This window comes from Genypterus blacodes, unplaced genomic scaffold (assembly GCF_046128005.1).
Source record: "Genypterus blacodes isolate CSIRO-AG114 ecotype Tasmania unplaced genomic scaffold, CSIRO-AGI_Gbla_v1 ptg000040l_1, whole genome shotgun sequence".
NCBI lineage: Eukaryota > Metazoa > Chordata > Actinopteri > Ophidiiformes > Ophidiidae > Genypterus > Genypterus blacodes.
In genome coordinates this window covers 3,069,104-3,092,425 of record NW_027466853.1, presented here as the reverse complement: position 1 = coordinate 3,092,425, position 23,322 = coordinate 3,069,104, and the positions used below count along the sequence as shown (strand labels likewise).

Below are 23,322 nucleotides of genomic sequence, written 5' to 3'. Positions count from 1 at the left end.
ATCTCATGCATGACTTGTTTTCCCTCCATTTTGTAATTGTTATAGAATCGCAAAAGCAAAACTTGGTTTTATGTGATTGAAAGATCCAAATAGTCCAACTTCAGAGTAACAATATGAAATCCCAATCTCCTGCTGAGCAGACTGCACAGAGCCAAAACAAATGGGAGTATTTAGGCAGATATGCTCCACTAGAGGCAAATTACAGATAAATCAGGGGCTGCTCATGCATTTTAAGTGCCACATTATACAGAATCCATTAGTAGCAATAGGAGTTCAGCACCACTTGAGATATTAAATCTCTGTGACTGCAACTCTGTGGAATCAGGAGGAGCCGATAACAGAGAGGCCCAGCTGCACTGCCAACAGATAGAGGATGAGACTCAACGGATCAATACACACCAACAACAGTCATACAATAATGATGCAGGGTTGGTGGTTCTGATGTGAAGTTTGTTATACAGGAAGGCAAATTAGGGGAGCAGATGAAGTCATGGTGAATGTTCCGAAAGTCTGGAATTAATTGAATTATTAATAACTTACAGCACGGCTCTGAACATTTTTCAAGGTCTCCCACTCTGCTGCCAATACTGAGCGCTGATTTACTGAGTGCCACAAAAATTGAGAGAGGAGGTTTCTTGATGCCTCCACATCTGTCCTTGTAGCTCGCCTGTATGTGCTTGTGTGTATCTGTGTCTGTTCGTGTGTTTTCCAAGCCAAGCCAATCCCAACACCTGCCTCAATCTGTGCACTGTGTGGGAGGGATCACTCACGTTTCCATTGTTTCTCAAGGCTGCAACATTTTTCTCTGTCACTCAATTGTCAGGGATGACTTAAGAGCCATCCATCATTCACAAAGGCCAACAGCCCACGTAGCTTGCCTCAGTTCTGCATGGCTATGCCTCCTATTTCCCCTACGCATGCCGTCGCCTCTTGGTGCATAGATGTAGCAATTACCGGGGAAGGGCGTGAGCACTGTACCAAGACAATATTCTCATCTCCTGAATTCGGGGGTTGATCAGCACAGAAGCTGCTCCTCTGCTTCCTACACTTTGCCAGAGGTGGAGAGTGAGGTTGAGATCACTGCGTCATAGTTTCCTGAAACGATAACTTGTTAAATCAGTGCCCAAGCAGATGAATGTGGGCAAAGATCCTTGAGTAGGGATGGGATGGATCTTGTGTGTTCCTATTTTTATTCAGAAATGAATCTATGCGATCATTCTTCTTAGAAATTCTTAACTGCGAGTGTGTATATCAGGGGTCGCCAACACGTTGCTCGCGAGCTACCGGTAGCTCGCAAAGCGTTTCTGAGTAGCTCGCCGAAAGGTTCAAAGAATACCTACATTTGACAACACATTGTCACTTGGTAAAGCTGTTTAAATTTCTATCCAATCAAATTCAGACATCCCGCCCCCTTTCATCATAAAACGATTATAAACCAATCAGCAGTCAGTCACACAAATGTCACTGTCAAGTTTCGTTACGTGACCAATACATTCGGCTAGCAAGCGCACGCCGGATTTGTGGATGACTGCCCGGAAAACAGCCCCGATAAAAAGCAATGAATATACCTTTTTCATGAGGAATTAAAAAAAAAATTACGAATGGGAATGACAAGTGTGTGCGTGTCTCATTTGCGCTGCGAACGCGTCAGTGGAGCGCCACTTCACCAAAGTCCACAGCAACTTTTCACAGGACTTTCCGGCTGCTAGCAGGGCGTCATGTGTCGTTGGCGAACAAGCCGGCTCAACGACCTGCTCTTAGGTGAACGATTGGAGCCAGCTCCCGTCCAAGAGCCGTTTTTATTTTTTCTGCAACTTGATACAAGACAGAATGATAGGATGGTCTCGGTCTGCAGTGCGTGAAAAGATGAGAAAAGAAAAAAAAAAAAAAGCAGCATTTGGATGCATTTTAACAATTGTGACAACATAAAGGCAGAATGCAGAATTTGCAGAATTAAGCTGTCATGTCGAGCAGGGTCCACAAAAAACCTTCACAGACATGAGAACTGTGCATCCAACTGTCCAGTTGGAAGAAAAAAAGGCAGGCTTGCGTGCTTGCTAGTACTGTCAGTGCTTCTACAACCGTTGGGATTTAGAAGCTCCACCCAGGCTCTCAATCCAGTGTATGTTCTTCCAAACAGGAAAACACTCCAAACTGTACGACAGAGAACTTGCTTCACTGCAAGAACATTCCAAAACTATTTTAATTCCTCGTGAAAACAGTACCACACTCAGTCATCTCACTAACATCAGAACAGACTGAATGCATGTGAAGTATAGATGATATGGGAACTACAGGGAATTTCCTGAATTACAGGGAATGTGAAAGGAAGTTGTGACAGTGATATGTGGACAGACAAATGTGAAATATGAAAGGTATAGTATTGGTAAAATAAGTAATAACATTGTTTTGTTTTTTACGAGATTAATATGATGTGAATTCATTCAAGTTTGACATTGAAAATGTATACAGAAAAAAACAAGCTCATGTTGCTGAATTGAAGTGCATTTTGATACAAACTTTTTGTAAATGTTCACACAGAAGACGCTTATTCAGCTGGTTTGCGTGGAGAATCAGCCATGTGGATAAATGATACGAATAATATAAAACATGAGTAGCTCTCGGACACTTTCATTTTGTCAAAGTAGCTCCCAGAGACAAAAAGGTTTGAGATCCCTGGTGTATATTGTACAGACACAGGTACTAAATGACTGTAATGAGCTCATGCAATATAAGAGTAAAGTTCTGGGGTGAAATGTGAGTATTTGAGGGAACATTGGGTCTGGCTGGATGCGTTGTCGCTCGTCTTGGTGTAAATTTGTGTCTTTGCACAGGGGAGCAACTTGGTGAGTCACGTGTGAATAACAACGCTGGCAGACCAATGTCTTGAGATGAGAAAGGAGCGACGGGTACACATTGCTCTTTGGTCCGAGCCAGCTCCGCAAGAGGACGACAGAGGGTGGAGAATTGAAGGGGAGAAAATGGAGGGGTAGAGGGCACCGTCTCGGGAGGCCTCTGTGCTTTGCTGCCAGTGTGTGTAAATCAGAAGGCAGCTCACGGCTGCAATGAGGTAGAAAATAAAAAAAGCATAAAAATGTCCACATGAAATAAGAGGCAAGGAGAAATCTTTTATGATGAGCCTAAATTCTCCTTACTCCGCTGTAGATCTACTGGCCAGCTTAGCTTGTCTTCTCCAGACACCGTCCATCATCCCGGTGTCCGCATTTAGCCACAAATTACTCAAATTACCCCACCTGCTATTCATGTGATACATATGTAATGAGTATCCTACATTCACATGATTATCACTCATGGTATCTTAATAGGCCCATGTCACGTTCATTAATATGCATGCATAAATGCGCTCTGACGTGCTTCGCACCACAACTCCTCACTTTTGCACATGTGGTTTCATCTACATAAAGTTTACCAAGGCCCTTAAACTTTGGGCATTGGACATACTCGATCATATTAATGTTTTCAGAGAACATCTGGTCTTTTAAAAATGGAAAAGTAAGATTTTCTCACTCTTAGCCGTTTTGGTGTATCAGTGACGATCCCGACTGCAACTCCAGCCTTCTTAGATATAAAGTACAAACTAATGAACAAAATAATGGAGACACCTCACATAAAACGTAATCACAATCAAAGCACGACCACAGCAACAAAAACGGGTGACACATAACCAACAGCTCTCCAACAAGCATTGCCAAATTCTAAGTAAATGCTCAAAACAGGCTTAGAAATATTTCACAAATGAAAGGGAACAGGCTTAAATATCACGACACCGGCCAAATGCAAAGTGCAACACTGCGGAACTCTGCACTGGTGGGCAGTAAATTAGCTCAGATCAGCTTGGCGAGGCATGTGGACACATACCAAAGCCACCACTGACACTAAAGGAGAGTGATGGCAACAATCTCTTATCCAGCAACTCAGTCAGCTCTGCAAGCCCAAAGTAACTCAACCCCTTGGGCCTCTACTCCCCGTGTCAGAGGCAAAATAGCTGCTATATTAAGACATCTGACATTGAGCCCAAGCTTGCCGAGCCACTATTACAAACATGGGCATCTAAAGCATCTCGCACTATGGGGGTCAGAGGAGACAGAGACGAACAGAGACAGGAATGATAAGCTTGCAAAGTGACTGGCAGGTGAGCAGCTACTGTGAAGTGGAAGTATGCTGGTGTGGAGAGAGCTGGAATTACAGTGAAGCGCGTTAAAAACTCCAGCCGTGCCCCCAGACCCAGGTCATTACTCACTTTTCTAACTAGTCGAGTAAATCAGTGGCAGAGCGCTGACCTGATATTAGAGCTATAGTCCTGTGCAGCCAGAGTCTAAAAAGTGCCAGACAAAAGAGACCGTAGCCCAGTAAATAATGTGTGAGCGGCGGCGAGGGGCAAAGCGAGGGAGATGTTTATAGCAGGTGGACAAACACCTGTCACTTTGATAAGCCTGATTTATCCAAAGTGAAATGTCAGCACATAGCTCTCCCCAGCACTGACAGCATTCACCGCCCAGCCACCGGTGTGTGTGTTTGTGTGTGTGGCCGGTGTGTACAATAAAGCGGCGGAAATGGCAAAGGATCATATTGGCTGGGACACGATGGTGTAGAGGGCCTAACTTAGGACTCCCCAGAGGTCCATCATATTATTTTTTCAAGACCAGAAATTGAAGTCTTTAAACCCACCACGCCCAAGAAGTCGATACATTTTAATCCAGACGCCGACTGAACAACAACACAGCTTTATCCTGAACAAGAACAGAAGTTTCACAACAATCTGCTCCAGATTTTCTAACTGCCTGTAACAGTGTAGTTTGTAAGTGTGTGGGTGGTCGCAGGTATGAGATAAGCTAGTTGAAGCAAAGTCAAGACATGTTGACAGTGGAAACCTCAACCAAATGTAAAACTGTCTGCATATTTCTTGTTCATTCGAGACATCAAGAGACAGGAACACATCTGGAACATTCACAGCAAAATACTCTGCACATGGTGCACAGACTGACTGTAGAGAGAGAAGGGAGACTGAAGACTGAATCATACCTTCACACCTACAGAGCTGTTGCTCTCTGGTGGTCTACTCTGTCCATGCCGGCTGTGAAGCTCTATTCTGTGATGCTCTATTTCTATCTCTGCTAAAGGCTTTATGGAGCTATATACCATAAAACGGGCAGCAGCATTCATGGCTGCGGGGAGGCTGGGTGAGGACAGTAACTATCCGCCTTCCTGTCCCTTCTATTTAAGATGAGATAAGATTGTTTATTATTTGTCATGTGGCATGCAATTCATGCAGAAATGACATGCAATTGAAATTTTTCTTGCAACCCCTCTTACATATCACACACACAAACACATGCATTACAGAGGGGGTGCAGGGCAGCCATTTTTCGGCGCCCATGGAGCATGTGGGGGTTCGGTGCCTTGCTCATGTGCACCTCGGCAGTGCTCTGGAGGCAAACTGGCAACTCACCAGCTACCAGTCTGCTTACTTGGTCCACACAGGGGACTTGAACCAGTGACCCTCCAGTTCCCAGCTGTCGACCCAGCAGACTGAGCTACTGCCGCCCCAAAAATGTGGAACGCTTCACGAATTTTCATCCAAGCGCAGGGGAAATTTTCACAGCACTACAGCGCCACTCTGTAGACAATCTGGGTTATGGTCTTTATTCAGGGAACCTGGAATACCACTTAATGTTTTCATTTGTTTCAGTTCAAAACTGTCTTTGTTGAAAAGCTCCATTGCTATGCATCCATCACTCAAAGACAGAGGGGGGTGCATCGCTTACTCCAGCCTTCCTGCACTGGTGAGGCTGAGGGAATGGACCTGTGGGAACACTGAGACTTATATTTGATAAATTCCTGTATATAATCTTTGTCCTCAGACAGCGAAGACATTTGAGTCTCCACATTCACTGTTTGCTGCTCTCAAAAGGGGAATTAACAAGAAGAAAGGGTGTGGTGCTTGTAACAAATGACCCTTCTAATACACTGTATTTACAAGCCTGCCACTAACCCCATTCTGATGCTCATACTATGACACACTGGGTATTGAAAAGACAATGAAAGCAATTCAATCTTGCCTGAAATCAGTTTTTTTTCTCTCTCCTCAGCTTCAATAATAATAAAATGTAATATCACCGGGCCCCAAAATCAGTTATCTTAGCTTGCTTTCACTTTAAACACACCTCAATGCTCTTGCAATGTCAAAAAGCCATTTGAGGACGTTTTAATTTATCAGCTGTGTGCCAGTTGTAATGGCAACTGACCTCAATTAGGAGCGACTTCAATTTAAAAAGTGTCCATATCAGAGGGGCTTTAATGGAATGCTGACAGAGGGCCAGTTGGAGAGGTAATACATTTCCCGCAAAATGCCAGGGGATCCCACATAAATAAGCCTGTGTTATTCCCGACAGAAACTCTCTATGATGATATGCAGTGATCTACGACTGAATAACCTGGTTAAAGTGCAGCAGAACGACGGCGTATAGATCAAGTCTTTAGCCGTCTCACTGCTCCCACGGCTGAATGTGTGAAACAGTGATGCTATGTTGTCATCTCCCATATAGATTATCTGGTATTACCGCGATTGAAGGGATATTAATATTTTTGATTTTGGAATACTTTTTACCGAGGAGGCATGTAAATAAGGAAGAAGTACATCAAAAGCCTTGTTAGGGTAATATGTATATACTAGTAAAAATATGTGTATATATAGGATATATCAGAAACAACCATTAGCTCTCAGTATTCAGTAATAACCAGGAATGTAATCTGTCCTGAAGAGAGATTTGTTTTACATTTCCATCATCTTCCTCAGGAAAAATTATTTTTTATTTATTATCAGGCAGCAGCTCAATCTATATATATTTGGCCAGTAAAAAGTGTATCTTTATGGTTGCAAGTATTAATTAGTGAATTAGTGATATTCTGGTATCATTAGTGTAATTTACTGCCAAGTAAATTAACTGCACAGTGGCATTTATCTATGAGACATTATATCTTGATGTTAAATTGCAATAAAAAGCCCTCTATATTCTGAGGATATGGCTGTCCAAATCTAGGGGTGCAGTTGACATCCATTAAGGAAATCCTTTATTGGCACATAAAAATGAGAGGCAATATTTAGCCTTATGCGCCTTTGGCAACCTAGCCCAACATCTAAAGGAGGATTCTGAGGGGAAATTGCAAGCTTTGTCAGCAGCAAGAAATATTTGCGCATTAAGACCACAACTCAAAATCCACAGGAAGCACGTTCATCAGTTTCATAATCTCCCTGAATTATTGAATAAAGCAGCTGGAGTAGGTGCAGTCAATAATGAATTGTAGGAACGTCTCCACTGAATGCGCATCACATAGTTTGACTGTATCTCTGTCCTCCCCTAAAACAAAGCGTCTCTCTATATCCAATGTAGTATATTCAATAACTAATTATGGTAATTCATTACATCTCCAATTAGCAGAGAGGCTTTATCGCTGCACTGTGCCATAAAGAGCAGGATTTATGGTGGCTTTGAATGTCACCCAGAGGACAGAGGACTAGCAAATCCCTCAAGAGGAACACAACAGAGAGACAACAGCAACGGATTAAGAAGAGTGAGATAAAGATATAGTCATCTTTGTTTGGTTTCATTTTCTCACAACCTTGAGAAAACCTTCACACGGCCTGAAATGAAAATCGTCTATTACCACAACAGATCAAACAGTAGAAGTTTTGGCATTTGAGACAGGAGATAGTGAAGACAAGTATAGTGCGTGTGTGTGTGTGCGTGTGCCTGCGTGTGCGTGCGCATGTATCCTCGACGAGATGTGGCCGGCTCACGCCTCCTCGCCTGCTGTCAAACAGCTCCTCAGAGGCCGATAAGCGGCCCTGCTCTCGGTGTGGGTGGATGTCTTATTATTGCACCTGACCGTTTCAGTCAGGCACACAGCACAGGCAGCCATCTGCCACACTGAGCTGCTTTGCAATGCTGACCACATGAAACAGATCAGATCCTTCTGCTTAAACTAAAAACATCATGCATGCATTTACTGTGTGCATACAGTAAGTCATACCGAGAGTACTCACAGGGGTAAATTAGATAAGTACTGTAGATAAGGATATAAATGATAACCATGTTTATTTCTAATGCCTCCATCATGGTGCCAAGAAGATATGACTACAAGCATTCAGCACAGATCCTGAAAGTAATTTGTCTCTGCTGTTTACTGTCGTAGCTTGTTGCCATCTCAGTTTGTGACCATTTGTGATTTGCATACCAGGGGAAGAAAGAAACAGTTGTCTGTAGCATCACTGTAATCTGTGACCTTTGCAGACACTCTATTGCCACCTTGTGGCTTTCCATGCAGGTTCAGTATCTTTAAAACAAATGCTGACACAACAGATGTGTTTAAATCTTTATTCACATCTTGCCTGTTACAAATAATGTCCATGCCTGAAGCAGAGCTGGAATGTAGCAAAGAAATTTAAATACAAATACGCAATGAAAAAACATTTAGAGAAATGTTTTTAAGCAGTCAAAAGGAAATAGTTTGATGCAGATAGTCCTTCACACTGGGCGCGCTAGGAAATGTGCCTGTAAAATGACAAAAACACAAATTAATGTATTCAATGTTTCCATTTGTATGTAATTCAGTTTGAACAGTATTAACTATATTAATTATAGTATTTGCTTATGAGGTCTGAGAAACTTACACAGGATGCCTTTATACAGCATAGAGCTCCATCAGGAAATCTTTGGGGACGATCCCTATAGCGCCCTTCATCTCTCCAACCCACCAGCCAAAGTTCTGGTATTCCTGTGAAGCACAAGACTATGTCACGATGAAGAAGATATGAATATGATATAAACATTTATTTGAGACAAATTGTGCAAAGTACATTTGTGTTGTTGAAGTGGTCGTATTTAAATGCTTGGTCACGCTGCAGACATGCACAACACTGCCTTGTTAGCCAACAAACTCAATTAGATTTAAAGATAATCCAGAGAACAAATGTCCCTCCACCTCCACCCGTTTGCTTACCGGGGCGATTGATAAAACTGAATTCCCCTAATCAACAGCTTTATTTCTCTCTTTCTCTTTCAGCGTGTCACGGTTTTAAGTCTGTGGAAACTTTCTTCCAATCTGCACTAAATCCTCAATGTGTGCAGAGCAGAATGCCTATAAATCTGTCACGCGTGACATGTAATAACTCCAAATGGCTGTCAGCATGCTGAGATGTGAGGCCGACACTGTGAGGAGCGATCTGAGAGTGGAGGAGAGAATATCCCTCTCTCTCTCTCTTTGGCCAAGAGCCTGACCTCACATCAAAGTCTTCCTGGGACATGAATCAGGCTGGGAATCGCATACTGCCAAGGCTAAAGGGAGAGAGACCTGTAGAATGTTTCAAACCCCCACCAAATACATTAAAGAGCAAAGCATCACGCCCATTTATTCCCAGGATAGGGAAACGGATGCAAGCAGTCTCTACAGTATAAAGACATGGAGACGACATCAGGAGTAACAACAGCCAACATTGACAGCTGGCCCGTGTCACTGTCATTTCATTTTTGTTGCAGGAGCCTGGATGATAATCCAACAGATTTAAGAGAGTGAGGGGGAGTGACGTCCTGCAGCTCACCTCTGAAAATGGCAACCCCTCCTTGTGCCCTTCGTCTACTCAGTGGCACCTCCAGTAATTTTTTATAGGGGGGCCCAGATGGGGCCACTGAAAATCTTGGGGTGGCCCACCAAAAGCCATAACTGAATTTTAGGATTTCTATGACGCTGTTGTAGTACAAAGGCTAGTTAAAAACTCAGGAATCACCTACTCTTATGTTACGTTTAATGTTACTAATTATCTTATATGCATAGACTAATAACAGTACAGTTAACATTATGAGTTCCACAACAACCCTGTTTTAATGTGTTTTGTATGTGTATGTGTTAGTCGATTCATTGATTTTCAATTAAAAAGACAAATATAAAGCTTAATGCGAAGGAGTACTGTACATTAATGGTACTGAACTAAACATTTACTGGGAACAAGACTACTCAAGTTTAAAAACACCACACTGACCTGCAATTGTGTTTGTAAACGAAAACCTATATATATTACATACAGTTTACCTACAAATCGAAATCAAATTATCTTAATGGCCAGCAGGCAGATGCAGACAGAAACGCAGAACTACAAAAACACTTTTTTATACAGTTAAATACTGTTTCTATGTTTTTTGGCCGACCACACCCACAAAATCCTCCAGGTCTATGGCCGGAGCCCTTCATGACTCTATGCTTAACGCCCCCAAATTGCTCAGTCGCTCGTAAGACATGGCACTTCTCGAGACAGCTTTGATCAGCTTTAACTCTGAAAAACTGCGCTCTCAAGATGCGGTGCTTATGCAAGAGCAATTTCGCACATTTAAAACATTTTGAGGAACACCTCTTTAACGCTGTCGGTGTTTGTGCATCATCCTCCCCCTCCTCCTCCTCACTAATCCTCTGCTGCCGGTCCACTGTCGGCTCGGTTTCTCCTTTCTTCTTAAAATAAGAAGAGATTTCTGAGGACTTTCTCTTCATTGTCTGCACATTGACAAAACGCAGCACAATGACTCCTGTTTGCTTCAATAAAAACAAATAGTAAAAAAAGAAAATAAAAAGGGAGTAAATACTTATACTTTTACTCCGTTTTAAAAGCAGGCCTGGCCTGCTGCTGAAAGTTGAGGTGTTGCTGTCCTTGATTTCCATCGGCAAGTGCGATGGAAGCGCCCCTCCCGCCCTCACCTACGCAACTGCGGAACTGCGCGCACCGTCACGCGCAATGCCACTGTGACTGCGAGACTCCGACTCCGCAGTGTGAGTGATGGAAGAGGTGAAGTGGCCAGTGGGGGCGGGGGCGGGGGGCCTGGTGGCGCCACTGGTTCTACTCCGCCATAGCTGACTAATATTCGAAGTGTCGCCCAAGTGAATGTGGGGACGCGGCGGCAGACAGAGCTCGTACGCCGACCTGCGGTAGACTAATGCGAGGCGGAGGAAGGCAGCGCAAACCCCACGCCGGGACAACACACACACGCCATACATCAGGAAGGCTAATAACCCAAAGCGCACCTTTATTACGTCTGAATGAATTGCCGGCTTTACATGCACAAATTGTGCAAACGCGTTAAAGTGAAAGATGTGCAGCCACCATAGCACGAGCAGCATTACTGTAGTTTGGATTGTGTTTGCATTTTCATCATCAACCCGTTGAGCCACTAAAGTTAAGTGAGCTCTAATATCTCTCAATTACTTTTTATGTGCTGTGGGATACACTCGTGGGAGTGGGGGAGTGGGGAGGGACGTGGCTGCGTATCTGGCCAACACACACTCTCAAGGTAGGCCCTTACAATCAACGCCCGGGCCTGACTGGGGGGTCTCTCTGGGCTGTAACTCTACAGCCATTTCTGGCCCGGGGAATGGGGGAGGGAGAGGGAGAAAGGAGGGATGGTGGAGGATGGAGTGGAGGCTGGCCCTTCAGCTGCAGCTGGCTGCTGCAGTCCAGACAGGTTTTATGGTCATTGCCCTCCCAGCAGGACACAACCCCCAACACCAAGGTTTCAGCTAATAGCACTGATAGTCTAAGTGAAAAGGCAACTTGATTCTCGGTTCGTTTCCACACACATAAAGAAAGAGTCATAAACAGGCCAGCAGCCCACAGTGCATTCATGTCCGTCTGCTCTGTGCAGTCGTACCACCACCAAGCACAGTTTTCCTCTCATAACATAGTTACACTTTATCTATAATTCCGCATCAGTGTTACTCTGAATGGCAGAAATGTTTCCATGGGCATGCAGGTTTGCAGGCGCAGTATTTAGATTTTTGACCTTCACTGCTTTCATGCTCCACTAGATGGCAGGCTTGGATTTGTAAAGAACCAAGCCAGTTCTCGAAACACTCCACAGAAACCAGTCCAGCGTGGACAAATAACATTTCACAAAATTTAAATAATCCGCACAGGTGACATTCATCTGCAAAAGTATATCATTCTTTGACTTATTTGCCATATATTATTATTTCTAATGCCTCCATCATGGTGCCAAGAAGATATGACTACAAGCATTCAGCACAGATCCTGAAAGTAATTTGTCTCTGCTGTTTACTGTCATAGCTTGTTGCCATCTCAGTTTGTGACCATTTGTGATTTGCATACAATATTTGCTATATTCAACGCAAAGGGGCTCCTGTTTGTTAGATAATAAAGGTGAAGAACAGCCTCTTAGTTCTCCACACCTGGAAAGCAGGTCGCGTCGACAAGCTTCGGAAATTGTGTGTCCAGCTACACGTCCTCACCTGCTCTGAATAGAGTGTTGGGACTTAGCCCTGGTTTCCTGAGAACAAAACTGCGGCACGGAGAGGTGAGTGAGACATCTGAGAGGTGTGTGCAGGCTGAGGGCCGGCTCGCCACTTCGCATGGCAGAAGTGGCAGCACGCTGAAGCAGTCCAGATGGGAGTGATAGAATGAAGTGGCGTGCCAGTGAGACCCTAACCTAATAAGTCACTTTATGTGCAGTGCTAAAAGAACTGCGGTTGGGTTTGTCCTAAATGTGTCCTCACCACTGCAGCAAGACACCACTAATCTAGGGAGCAATACACCAGGAGGGCTTTGCTCATCATACCTTGCTGAGGATGTAGACGGCATCTCCACGTTTGAAGGACAGCTCATCAGGGTGGTCTCCTGTGCAGTCCCATAATCCCTGGTAGTAGTTCAGGTAGTCTGTGCTTTTGTCAACTGGGTGGAAATGAGCAAGAAGAGGAGGACACGTTATCAATTTAACATTTTCTACTGGCTTCAACTGCTCATCAAGGCTGCAGGTCTGACATAATGGTGAATGCAAGTCTGCAGCATAACCAACGAACGCCAAAACAAAAGAAGGGCAGCTTCCGGTCTCAAACTGCAACAATTTATTAATCACATTGCAAAACGCATGAAAGTGTACAACTGTGTCTCTTATTACTGACAAATAGATCTCACATGTATGCATGTAGCTTCTTCTTACATTTGGGTTTGTAAACGTTTGTAAACATATTTATATATTACACACACATATCTGCTCTATATTTTGCACCTGCTATGTGCCATAAAGGAAGTTGGCTGAAAGTTTTTCCCAGCATTGTGTAAACTTTCAGTTGCATGTTGAAACTTTCTCCATGTAAAGTTAACTTCTTCACTGAAGCAGAAGAGGTTAAGTTTGCTCATTTGCAGAATGAGTACTTATATCCTGTACTGTAAGTATCAGATTCCAAAAATGTGCCATTACAAGTTACAGTCTTGTAATGCAGTTTCGCCAAACAGTGTGACAACAATAAAGTACTTATACTTGGAGATTGGAGATGGAGATTTTGGAATGACAGACAAAAAGGCCCAAACATCTAAACCCAGGGACACATTTCATTGTTGTTTACCTACTGCAGCAGGAGCGGGTTTGCTCGGCAGCTCCACCTTTGGAGGAGGCTTTGGTGTTGAAGGCTCATCGTCTGGAGAAACAAAGCAACATTAGTGCACCGGTCTGATCTGACTATTCCTTGTAGGAAATCAGAACCAACCATATATCAGGATGAAATGCTCTGGTCCCATTGGTCCAACAGAGACTGTTGCGGTGATAAAGGAGAGGAAGCTTAAAGGTCTCACCTGGGAGTTCTTCATAGATCTCGTCGTCAGGCTCAGGTTGAGGGCCAACGTCGTCATACATTTCCTGATCCTCCTCCTCATCCACTGGGATAATGCCTGACATATCTACATATAAGGAAGCAAAATATGTAGATTTATCCGCACGTATAATATGTTGACTTGCGGAGTGGCGAATGGAAATATTTACAGGGTTCCGTTCGTATTTCCATTCATATTGGAATAAATGCATGTGTTCATCACACATGGATACATACTGTTCATGATCATTTCATGACATTATAGAAACAATTCAAACCTTTCAGAACAAAGTCTATCTCTTTCACCCATTTGTCCGCCTCGTCCTGAGATGACGCACAAAACTGTGATAAAAGAGGCGAGAAATGAAAACTGCACTCAATGCAATAGGCAGTTCTACATATATTAATTAACAGAAACCAATAATACCACATTGATGCAAAGTAAAATAGTCTGCATGGACAAGCATGAAGGTAAAAACACAAATTTGGACTTGGGGTTTCGGGCGTTGCAAAGGCGGCAGTGTCAAATGAATGCATAGGTTTGACAAATAAAGATTTAATGAAGTGCATGTACACATATAGGCTGCCAAGTTTTTTTACACAGCACAGCTCAAGGAGACGCATTTAGCAGCGCAGCCGTACCTGATACACCCGCTTGTCTGGAGCTGAAATCTCAAAGCAGCAGTCTTTTTTTGAGTCCTTTCGTAAGGTGTTGTTACTTTTGACGCCGTAGCCATCGATGCTGAACTCACCCTTCTGCTGCTTGTCTGTTCACACAAAGCAACTGTAACACTTCAGATAAAACAATGACCCTCAACTGATATAGAAGGAGGGAATATGTACCTTTCTCACTGCCATAATAGTAGAAGGCATGGTGGCTGAGAGCGCACCACCTCTTCTGCCACTCGGTGCCAAAGAAGCTGTGATCTGCCAGAGGAAAGAGACGATTTAGGCTTTCTTTCACAGCAGGATCCATGTGCGTTGCACAAGCAGAACAAAAAGCCCCCAAACCCTTTCTGCGTTTCTCCAGGTATCCTGTTTTCACACAGTCCTGCAGGTCCTGAGCTGCCACAGGCGGGAAGTGATGAGAACCTGGAGAGGAGTTCAGAGGAGATGGTCAAGACACAGCCTGAAACATTTGTCACAGAAGGTTATGTTGGAATTCGCATCTGTCGGTTTGTCTGATTGTTAGCAGGACTGCTCAAAAAGACCCATTTTCACTCATCCCCATCACAGGTTGGTGCAGTTTTGAACACAGGAGTGGATCTTGAATATTTTCCTCTAAAGAAATTCACCAATCTCAATGAAAAAAAGGCTCATTGATCCCATGGTAGACTAATTTGTTGCTATTTCCCATGACAAGCTAAATAACTAAGTTCTATTTATTATCATCGCTTTTTTCACCGTATGCCTGTTAATCAGTGGTTCCCAAACTTTTTCTTTCGCGCCCCTCCCTTACATAGATCAGAAGTTTAATAAATAAAACAATATGGGACGGCTGATCGGTCTGACGGGGGGAGATAGGATATAAAACAATACGGGGCGGCTGATGGGGGGGTGGGGCGCTCTGGATGCTCATTCTCCTGCAGCCCCCCCTGCAGTAGCTCTGCGCGCCCCCCACTTTGGGAACCACTGCTGTAAATCATTAGAACACAAATTTTGTTTTGTTCTCTTTCACCTTGGTGGAGGTATGAGTGCCCCTCAAGTTTCAGCACATCTGCAGCGGATCGCGTGACAAATACCAACATTGTCAAACCCTCTTCCGCTTCTAGTATAGATACTTAACAAGACAAACGTTGCTGTGGTTGTCAACATCATGTGCATTTTGGTCTTCCATTGTTCACACGTCTACTCCAAAACGCTGTGCATCTCGCTGGAGATTCCCAACTCAGGGTACAACTTTAATGCAAATGTTCAACTGCTGTGTCAAAGGTGCTTTGTGTGGATGAGTGGCCATAAAAGTGGCAGCTGCTTACAGCCCATAAACCCTGCAGCCCTCATCACCGTCTCACAGGGCTGTTCCCTTATATACACTCATTTATAAGAAAATAACTTAAATACAAAAGCGTGGATAGATTACAGCGTTGGAACACACAGGGTTATGGCTACTGTACAGGGAAGAATGTGTTTTCTCAAACTGAGTCCAGGGTAGTAATTTTCAGGTCCCCAGGCTGTGACTGGGAGTAATAAAGCATGCTCTGGCTGTCAGGGGGGTAGGGTGTAAGTGGGGGGAGGGAAGGAGTGGGAGTAGCAGTTGTGCCCCCCAAATTGCTTCCCAAGTATGTTGCCAAGTTACACTTGGAATGTCTGCCTCATTGTGTCACTCCATATCACTTTCTCCACCCAGCAGGATGAAGGTTTGTGTATTTTTACGCCAGGTTCGGACTTTTTCAGCACTTTAATCCACAGCGGTGGTTTGGGATCATACCTTCGCTCGCCTCATCGTCCTTGTCTGCACGCTCGGACTGCAGTGACCCTCCATCCACGTTGCTGTCCAATTCTTCGTCCGAGTCCGAGTCCGAGCCGCCTTTGAGGGAACACACACACACACCAACACACAGGAGCTGCTGAGTGTCAACAGAACAGGGTTAGGGTGGCACAGGCCTGAGAGATGTCGTGTAAGAAACACACTCACTTTTCTCCTTGAAATCCTGAGGGAAACTGTTTGGGGAGGCAACAGCTGGATTTAACAGATCTCACATTGATTATTGTGTGTGTGTGCGTGTGTGCACAGGCTTACTGTACCCCAGTTTGACCTCTCTGATCCTCTTGATGAAGGCTTCCCTCTTCTCCTTCGCTTTCCTGCTCAGACTTTCCCCTTTTAGCCCATCACACAAGAAAGCTTCAAGGTCTACAAACAAACAAATACAAACATATATATTATTTCCTCAGGGCTTTAGTCATTTATCAACTAACTTTCTGCATAAGGGGTCGTGTTGCATTTATGGCACCAAAACAAATACCAAACACTCGGACATCCATGTTTGTGTGCGCTTCCTCTTTCAACAACCCACCTCAGAAGCACCAAAAAGCTCTCAAAAGACGCAAGAAAACTTTGTGTGCATGTAAACAACCGCTGCGGAGCTTCTGTACCTGAAATAAGCGTCGTTAACTCTTCAGGAATCGGCCGCATGATGAATGTTCGCCGGCTGTGGCGGATTAGTGTGGAAACTTCACACGATACGGAAGCGATGGTGGGTGGGTCGGGTGGACGGGCGGCTCTCTCTCTCTCTCCGCACACACGCGGAAGTTAAACCGTTAATGATTAGTGACCGCATTGTTCTGCTGCAATACCAACACGCCGCTGACTCGCCGCCAATATCCACGCGAGACGTTCTGTGGCTCCGTTAGCTTTGATGTTGTCATTGTTGTTGAATGCTTTCGTGCCACAACAGGCTAATCAAGTTTTTGATTGCAGGTAATGTTAGTGACATTACAGGCTGACAGGGGCGGACGTGAGGGTAACAATGGAAGTCATTTGCACCCAGTGAAGATGAATACAATTATGACTAATTATTAAAAACATTACTTTGGTCTAATAATGTATACGGGGCGGGGCGTATAACGGGGCGGCAGTAGCTCAGTCCATAGGGATTCATCTTGGGAACCGGAGGGTCGCCCGTTCAAGTTTCAAGTTTCAAGTTTATTTGCCATCTGCACGGTAAAACACAGATCAAACTGAGCATTGAAATTCTTTATGACGTGACAATAACAGCAGCATATTGAAATTGAATTGAATGTGCAATAAAAACATTGGGAAAAGTACTAAGTATAAGAGAAAATGGAATAAAGTGCAGACCAGTCTATACACAACAGAATAAGAATATATATAAAAAACAGAATATTACTAATTAATAAATCTATAAATAAATCTAAAGTGGCATGAGTGCCGATGGAACAGAGTGCAGGGGGAAAAGTCATTGGTTCAGGAGCCTGATGGCCTGGGGGTAGAAGCTGTTTTTGTAGTCCGAGCCCGGATGCTCCAGTAGCGTCTACCAGATGGCAGAAGGGTTAACAGTCCATGTGAGGGGTGGCTGAGGTCTTTGGTGATTTTCCATGCATTTCTAAGGCGCCTTAGGTTCGAGTCCCGTATGGACCAAGTAAGCAGACTGGTAGCTGGTGAGTTGCCAGTTTGCCTCCAGAGCACTGCCGAGGTGCGCGTGAGCAAGGCACCGAACCCCCAACTGCTCCATGGGTGCCGTATAATGACTGTCCTGCACCCCCTCTGTAATGCATGTGTTTGTGTGTGTGTGTGATATGAGGGGGTGTAAGATAAATTTCAATTGCATTTGATTTGCCTTGAAGTGCATGCAAAATGACGAGTAATAAAGTATCTTAAATCTTAAATACATTTTCCTGGTTCATTTTTTAATATCCAGATCATGGATTTGTGCTCGCACATTAAAACTTCCATAATACCTATGATAATGACAATAAAGTGATTCTGTTCAAATATTGTGAGCAAAAAACTGAATCAACATCTGCTTACTGTCAGTTACAGCCCCTTTAAATATGTTAATATCGTTATTTTGAACATAAGTGAAGGATCCTGTTGTCAAATTGTTAACAAATATGTCCGTCATTCATTAGTCATCTTTTGACAAGCAGTATCATCCAATCCAGGCTAAAAGACTGGGCCTTTGAACTGCAGAGGCCCATTGGAGAAGAGACAGACGTCTCAGTGGAGCTGTGGGGCTGTGAGCAGCTTCAGCCTGGAGCTGCAGGTGGTAGATGTGTGTTGGCGGTGCAGACCAGCAGAGAGAGAGAGAGAGAGAGAGAGAGATCCCTTGTTGACTTCTTATGTCACACCGGAGCATCAAAACACATCTCTCAATGAAGAATTGAGTAATACTTTACTGGATAAAATTTATGCATACTGATGAGTGTGATCATATTCATTTCCATTTAACTGTGCTTGTCAGTAAGAATTGTCTATGTGTAAACTATGATGCTAAATTTACTTTGATCCTATGTTCACAGAGAGGGAGGGCTGAGAGCAGAGTTCAGTGAGGGGCTCCAACTGGGGTAATGTACTATATAACTGACATGATCAGATTCTTCGTCTGTCACACAGCGGGGAGGTTCAAAGTTCACCTGTTGCAGTGGCAGAGTGGTAGGTGCAAAGCGATAAAGAGCATTGTGGTGGGATAGGAGCCTGGCAAAGTACAAAGTCTGTCTAGAGTACAGCTGTAGCAAGTACAAAGGTTTTCAGGGTCAACGAGTAAATCAAAGGACTGGATGCATTACATGTTGCACACAGGGATATTGCACAATGTGATCATTGGACCAGTTTTACTGGGAGAGTTGGTGATTGAATAATCAATATGGGGAAGATGCCACTTCCATATCATCTGCAATGCACAGGATGCGAAAAAGGACTCGCCTGTGCACCAACCAGAAACCAACTCAAAGGAGGAGACACACTCACAGTGAGCAGTATATATGGTATGAAAATCCTGAGTTCAGGGCTCATGTGTGGACGTGTAGATAGCTAACTCGTTGCAGTCTGTACACCACATTACATTACATTACGAGCATTTGGCAGACGCTTTTATCCAAAGTGACTTACATTACATTACCACCCTTCGCAGAGGGGGGAGCAATTGAGGGTTCGGCGCCTTGCCCAGGGGCGCCTCGGCAGGGGCTTGAACCAGCAACCCTCCGGTTCCCAAGCAGAAGCTCTACCCACTGAGCCACTGCCTCCCTACTGAAGCACATGAGACCTCGGCTGAGACCATGAGATCTCAGCTGAGTCAGTCAACATTCTGTACCACAGCTTTAACCTCAAATGCTAATCAAACAAGTGTGACCTCTCTCAACTTGAAGTCCTTCTTGCCGGCCTGATGAAGATCCAGAACACGACAATACACACGCTGTGATGTCACATCCTGTTCAGCTCCAAAGCCAGTCACCAATGAAATCTTTAGGAGCCACTGTGGTCATTCAAAACCTGACCCCCTCCTGACCTAGCAGTAGTTCCTCCCTGTATGGTGAGAAGAGGAGAGCCAGCTTGACATTTGACCTTTGCGTGCCTGTGTGTGTGTGTGTGTGTGTGTGTGTGTGTGTGTGTGTGTGTGTGTGTGTGTGTGTGTGTGTGTACGAAGAGAGAGAGGGGTTGAGACAGAGAGGGAGCGAGGGAGAGAGGGAGGTATCTACTGGCACAATGCTGTATCTAGTTTCCCATAAAGGTTGATCTACTCTCCTGTCATCTGACAGATCTATAATCAATTTAATGTGTTCAAGGTGCAATACACACACCTAATAATCAAATGAGAGATATAAAAGAGGGGAAAGATAGAGAGATAACTAGAGAAAAAACCAGGGCATGTAAACAAATAAATGGGCCAGAGTTACATTACATTACATTACATTAGTCATTTAGCAGACGCTTTTATCCAAAGCGACTTCCAATAAGTGCATTCAACATAGGTAGGTAAAAGAACTTCCGTTCACAAGAAATCGTGAGTGCATTTCCTTCCGGTTGAATATGGGGATTAAAATGGGGATTATTCTCTGGATTTAACATAACTGATTATGACTTTAATGGCAGCTCACCAAACTAAAACTGCTGTCTGCCTGCTTTCTACAATCATTCAGGGTTTTCATACTGCGCCCAATTAGCCAGCACAGCCTCCCATATGCTGGAGAGGCAGCACAGTACCTCAGATCACCTCCACTGTTTTCCAGGCACAGGAGCTCAGAGCATCCTGCCATTAATCTGTTTTATACAAATGAGTCTGGAACTGTCAGCTGCCTTTTGTATCAATCTGTGGGATTCTTAGTTGTTGTCATTATGAGTGCAGAGTGCAGACTGTGACCTTTGTCTCCACACAGAGTCCAGGACAAAGACACAAGCTCACTGCACAATACATTTTACTCATCAGTGTAAAAAAAAAAACATACGTGAGATTATTTCATCTGACCCAGAGCTAAATGTTGGCAAGAGCGCTGTTCTTAATTCTAAGAGTTTGTATTAAAGTGTGGCTCAGGCTATAAACAAGCACCCACGGTTCTGTGAGTTTTACTGACAATAAAATGTACTTGTAGAGAGCCAACAGAGTCGCACCTCTTGGCCCAGCGAACAGCGCAAACTGGAGGGAGCTTTATTTAAACATGCACCCAGATGATTTATCTCCTATTTCTGCAGCCGCAATGCATTTAGCAGCACTGTAACACAATAAAAAGTTTCTTTAAACAAATACTCGAAACTGGTTAGCGTATTATATTGAACATTATTTGTAATTCCTTTGTATTTAAATGAGGAAAAACGCTAACGGTTTGATATGAGAAAAAAGATCCAAGCTATTAAACAGAAATCCCCCCAAAAAATCCAGGCTATTAAATTGAAAACTGAGAATATTAAGAGAAACAATTTAGATTCGTCCACAATCCATTTATTCTCCGTTATTCTATTTTTTTTTTAAATACAACCTAATTTAGATTCGTCCACAATCCATTTATTCTCCGTTATTCTATTTCTGTTTAAATACAAGCCTAAAACTCATATCTCCAGGCCTAATTATAGTGAAATAAAACAGAATAGCGCAGCTGATTCCAATCAATCAAACATTTTATTCAAGAAAATATTCTGCTTACATTCGAAATCCATGTAAAAAATAAACTGTAAGGTCCCTTTGCAGCAGCATCGAAAACATGAACTATTAGGTTTTGATAAACTTACCTTAATTATGGGGGTGTATTAATCATTTCCACCTAACACTGACAACACAGACCGAACTGGAATAATAGAAAACAAAACGTGCCTAAATACTTCTGTAGCTCAGGTTCTGCAGGTCGAGAGTCTCCGAGAAAAGGTCAAACGTGTCTCCCGACAGAGGCAGAGGGCTGTGAGCGGAGTGTGACAGGGGCGGGGAGAAAGGAGAGGACGAGAAGCCCTGGAACTCATGCAAAGACGCGGGGTCCAGGTCCGCATTGTCCGGGCCTATTGTGGACACGCGCATGGGCCGAACACTGGGCGCTGTCGGGTGAGTCAGATTCTTCACATGTTTGTCATTGCTGCTTTGGTTCTCTCCATTGTATCCATTTTGGCACTGGTGTGAAATCAAAGTATTCTGCAGGAAGTACCGTTCCCTCTCCCGTTCTCTCCCAAGCTGCGCCACGGACAAGCTACCTTCCGCTGCCGCCGCCGGCTCGTACTCGTCCTCCGGCCCGCCATCGTACTCTCCCTCGCTGTCCTAGTTCTCCTTGCTGTGCGTTTGCCTCTTGTGCTTCATCCTCCTGTTCTGGAAACAACACTTTCACCTGCTTCTCCGTCAGGTCCAGCAGAGCCGCGATCTCCACCCGCCTCGTCTGGCACAGGTACTTGTCAAAATGAAACTCCTTCTCCAGCTCGTGTTGGTGTACGCGGTCCTCCGGGATGAGCCTCCGCCGCCGCTGTCGGGAGTCTCCGGTGAGTCTAAACAAAATAAATCAAAAGGACAGATTTTTTCCGTCAAACAGAAACCATTGATTAATAGTGTGTGTGTGTGTGTGTGTGTGTGTGTGTGTGTGTGTGTGTGTGTGTGTGTGTGGTGGGGGAACCGGGCTGCTTGGGGTGAAATTTGTGGTGGACAAGCACCAGGAAGGAGAAGATTTATGGGCCCAAGGCAGAATATGATGGGCCTGCGTGGACAGCACGGGACGCGGGGTGAAGATTAATGAACATGCCAGCTGCTGGCTCGTGTAAGAATAATATATCACCCTCCATTACTGTCAAACATTAACACTCTTACACTGCATCACAAGTCAGCGCGCTACTTGATGAGATTAAGCATGCTTAGATCAAAATCACACACTGGTTGCAGGGTACCCTGCATCAGGCCCGGGACGCGGCTCTGTAACGCGGGGGAATCCTCAGACAATGAGTAGCCTTTACATGGAGGTTATTAATCATCGTGTCTTGCCTTGGGGGGAGAAGTAGGCGGGTGAGGAGTCAGTCGTGGTCGCAGCAGCAGCAGCAGCCGTTTGGCTTCTCTTGATGCTCTTCTTCTCCTTCATCCACGAGTGTTCCGTGGACAGCGAGGCAGTCTGCACCGCGCGGCCGTGGCGCCGGTGACCGCCAGCGGTCGCCAGCGGACAGGCCGGCTACGGTTTGCGGGAAAGAATGAGGAGGAGGAATCAGTGTCGATGGTGAAAGCGCCGAGCTCTTGATTGATGACCTCTGAAACGCATCACCGACAGGGTTAGGGAGAGATGTCAGGCACACTCGTTGAGTGCCGCACTCAACGAGCGAAGGCTGGCTGTTGATAACACCCCTTTCTTGCCCAAATTCGTAATTCATTTCCTCCTCCGTGTGTCGACACCTCGCTGCTTATTAGCGGTAAGCCTCTGTGGGTGAAACAAATATAATTATTGATCGTGGTATTTTTAAAGTTGTTAAGTTGACATAGTCTCATGGAGACTCTGTGCCATGTTCTACAGCTTTGAGGAGGACATGGTTGCAATCAGACGGGCTCCTTGTCACGTGATTGCATCTGTCCAATGACAATATGGGGTTTCTTCAGAAGAAGCCACTGTCCTCTGTGATTGACCGGGGGAGCCTGTGGGGTATCGCCTCGTTTCAGGGCTCCGGGCGGCTTTTTTGCCCCCGGCCACGCCACCCGACCCAGAACGCGCTGCTCGTATGAGCACTGCAGTGGAGCTGTAGCTTACATGCGC

The 23,322-nt window shown here is 44.5% G+C and overlaps 2 protein-coding genes across 2 annotated transcripts; both read right to left on the bottom strand.

Annotated features, from left to right (window-relative positions):
- Positions 1 to 8,382: 8,382 nt before the first annotated feature.
- skap2 (src kinase associated phosphoprotein 2) lies at positions 8,383 to 16,906 on the bottom strand. Its single transcript, XM_076148584.1, has 13 exons — positions 16,759 to 16,906; positions 16,411 to 16,516; positions 16,301 to 16,326; positions 16,094 to 16,192; positions 14,677 to 14,757; positions 14,509 to 14,592; positions 14,308 to 14,432; positions 13,944 to 14,007; positions 13,649 to 13,753; positions 13,423 to 13,494; positions 12,636 to 12,748; positions 8,693 to 8,796; positions 8,383 to 8,573 (listed from the first exon to the last, which is right to left on the bottom strand). The coding sequence occupies exons 1-12, from the start codon at positions 16,796 to 16,798 to the stop codon at positions 8,704 to 8,706; spliced, it is 1,008 nt and encodes a 335-aa protein (XP_076004699.1). The 5' UTR covers positions 16,799 to 16,906; the 3' UTR covers positions 8,383 to 8,573; positions 8,693 to 8,703.
- A 4,395-nt stretch (positions 16,907 to 21,301) lies between these two features.
- hoxa2b (homeobox A2b) lies at positions 21,302 to 23,082 on the bottom strand. Its single transcript, XM_076148540.1, is given in 5 exon segments — positions 21,302 to 21,917; positions 21,919 to 22,019; positions 22,022 to 22,081; positions 22,569 to 22,737; positions 22,739 to 23,082. Coding segments are annotated over 5 exon segments (1,026 nt in total). The 5' UTR covers positions 22,946 to 23,082; the 3' UTR covers positions 21,302 to 21,428.
- Positions 23,083 to 23,322: the final 240 nt, after the last annotated feature.

What these genes read in the sequence shown, in the direction of transcription:
- skap2 (XM_076148584.1), bottom strand. Translation starts at nt 16,798, where the DNA reads ATGCGGCCGATTCCTGAAGAGTTAACGACGCTTATTTCAG. An exon ending in CCTGGAGAAACGCAGAAAGG is followed by an intron (nt 14,593 to 14,676) that starts GTTTGGGGGCTT and finishes TTCCTCTGGCAG; the next exon opens with ATCACAGCTTCTTTGGCACC. An exon ending in CAGACAAGCGGGTGTATCAG is followed by an intron (nt 14,008 to 14,307) that starts GTACGGCTGCGC and finishes CTTTTATCACAG; the next exon opens with TTTTGTGCGTCATCTCAGGA.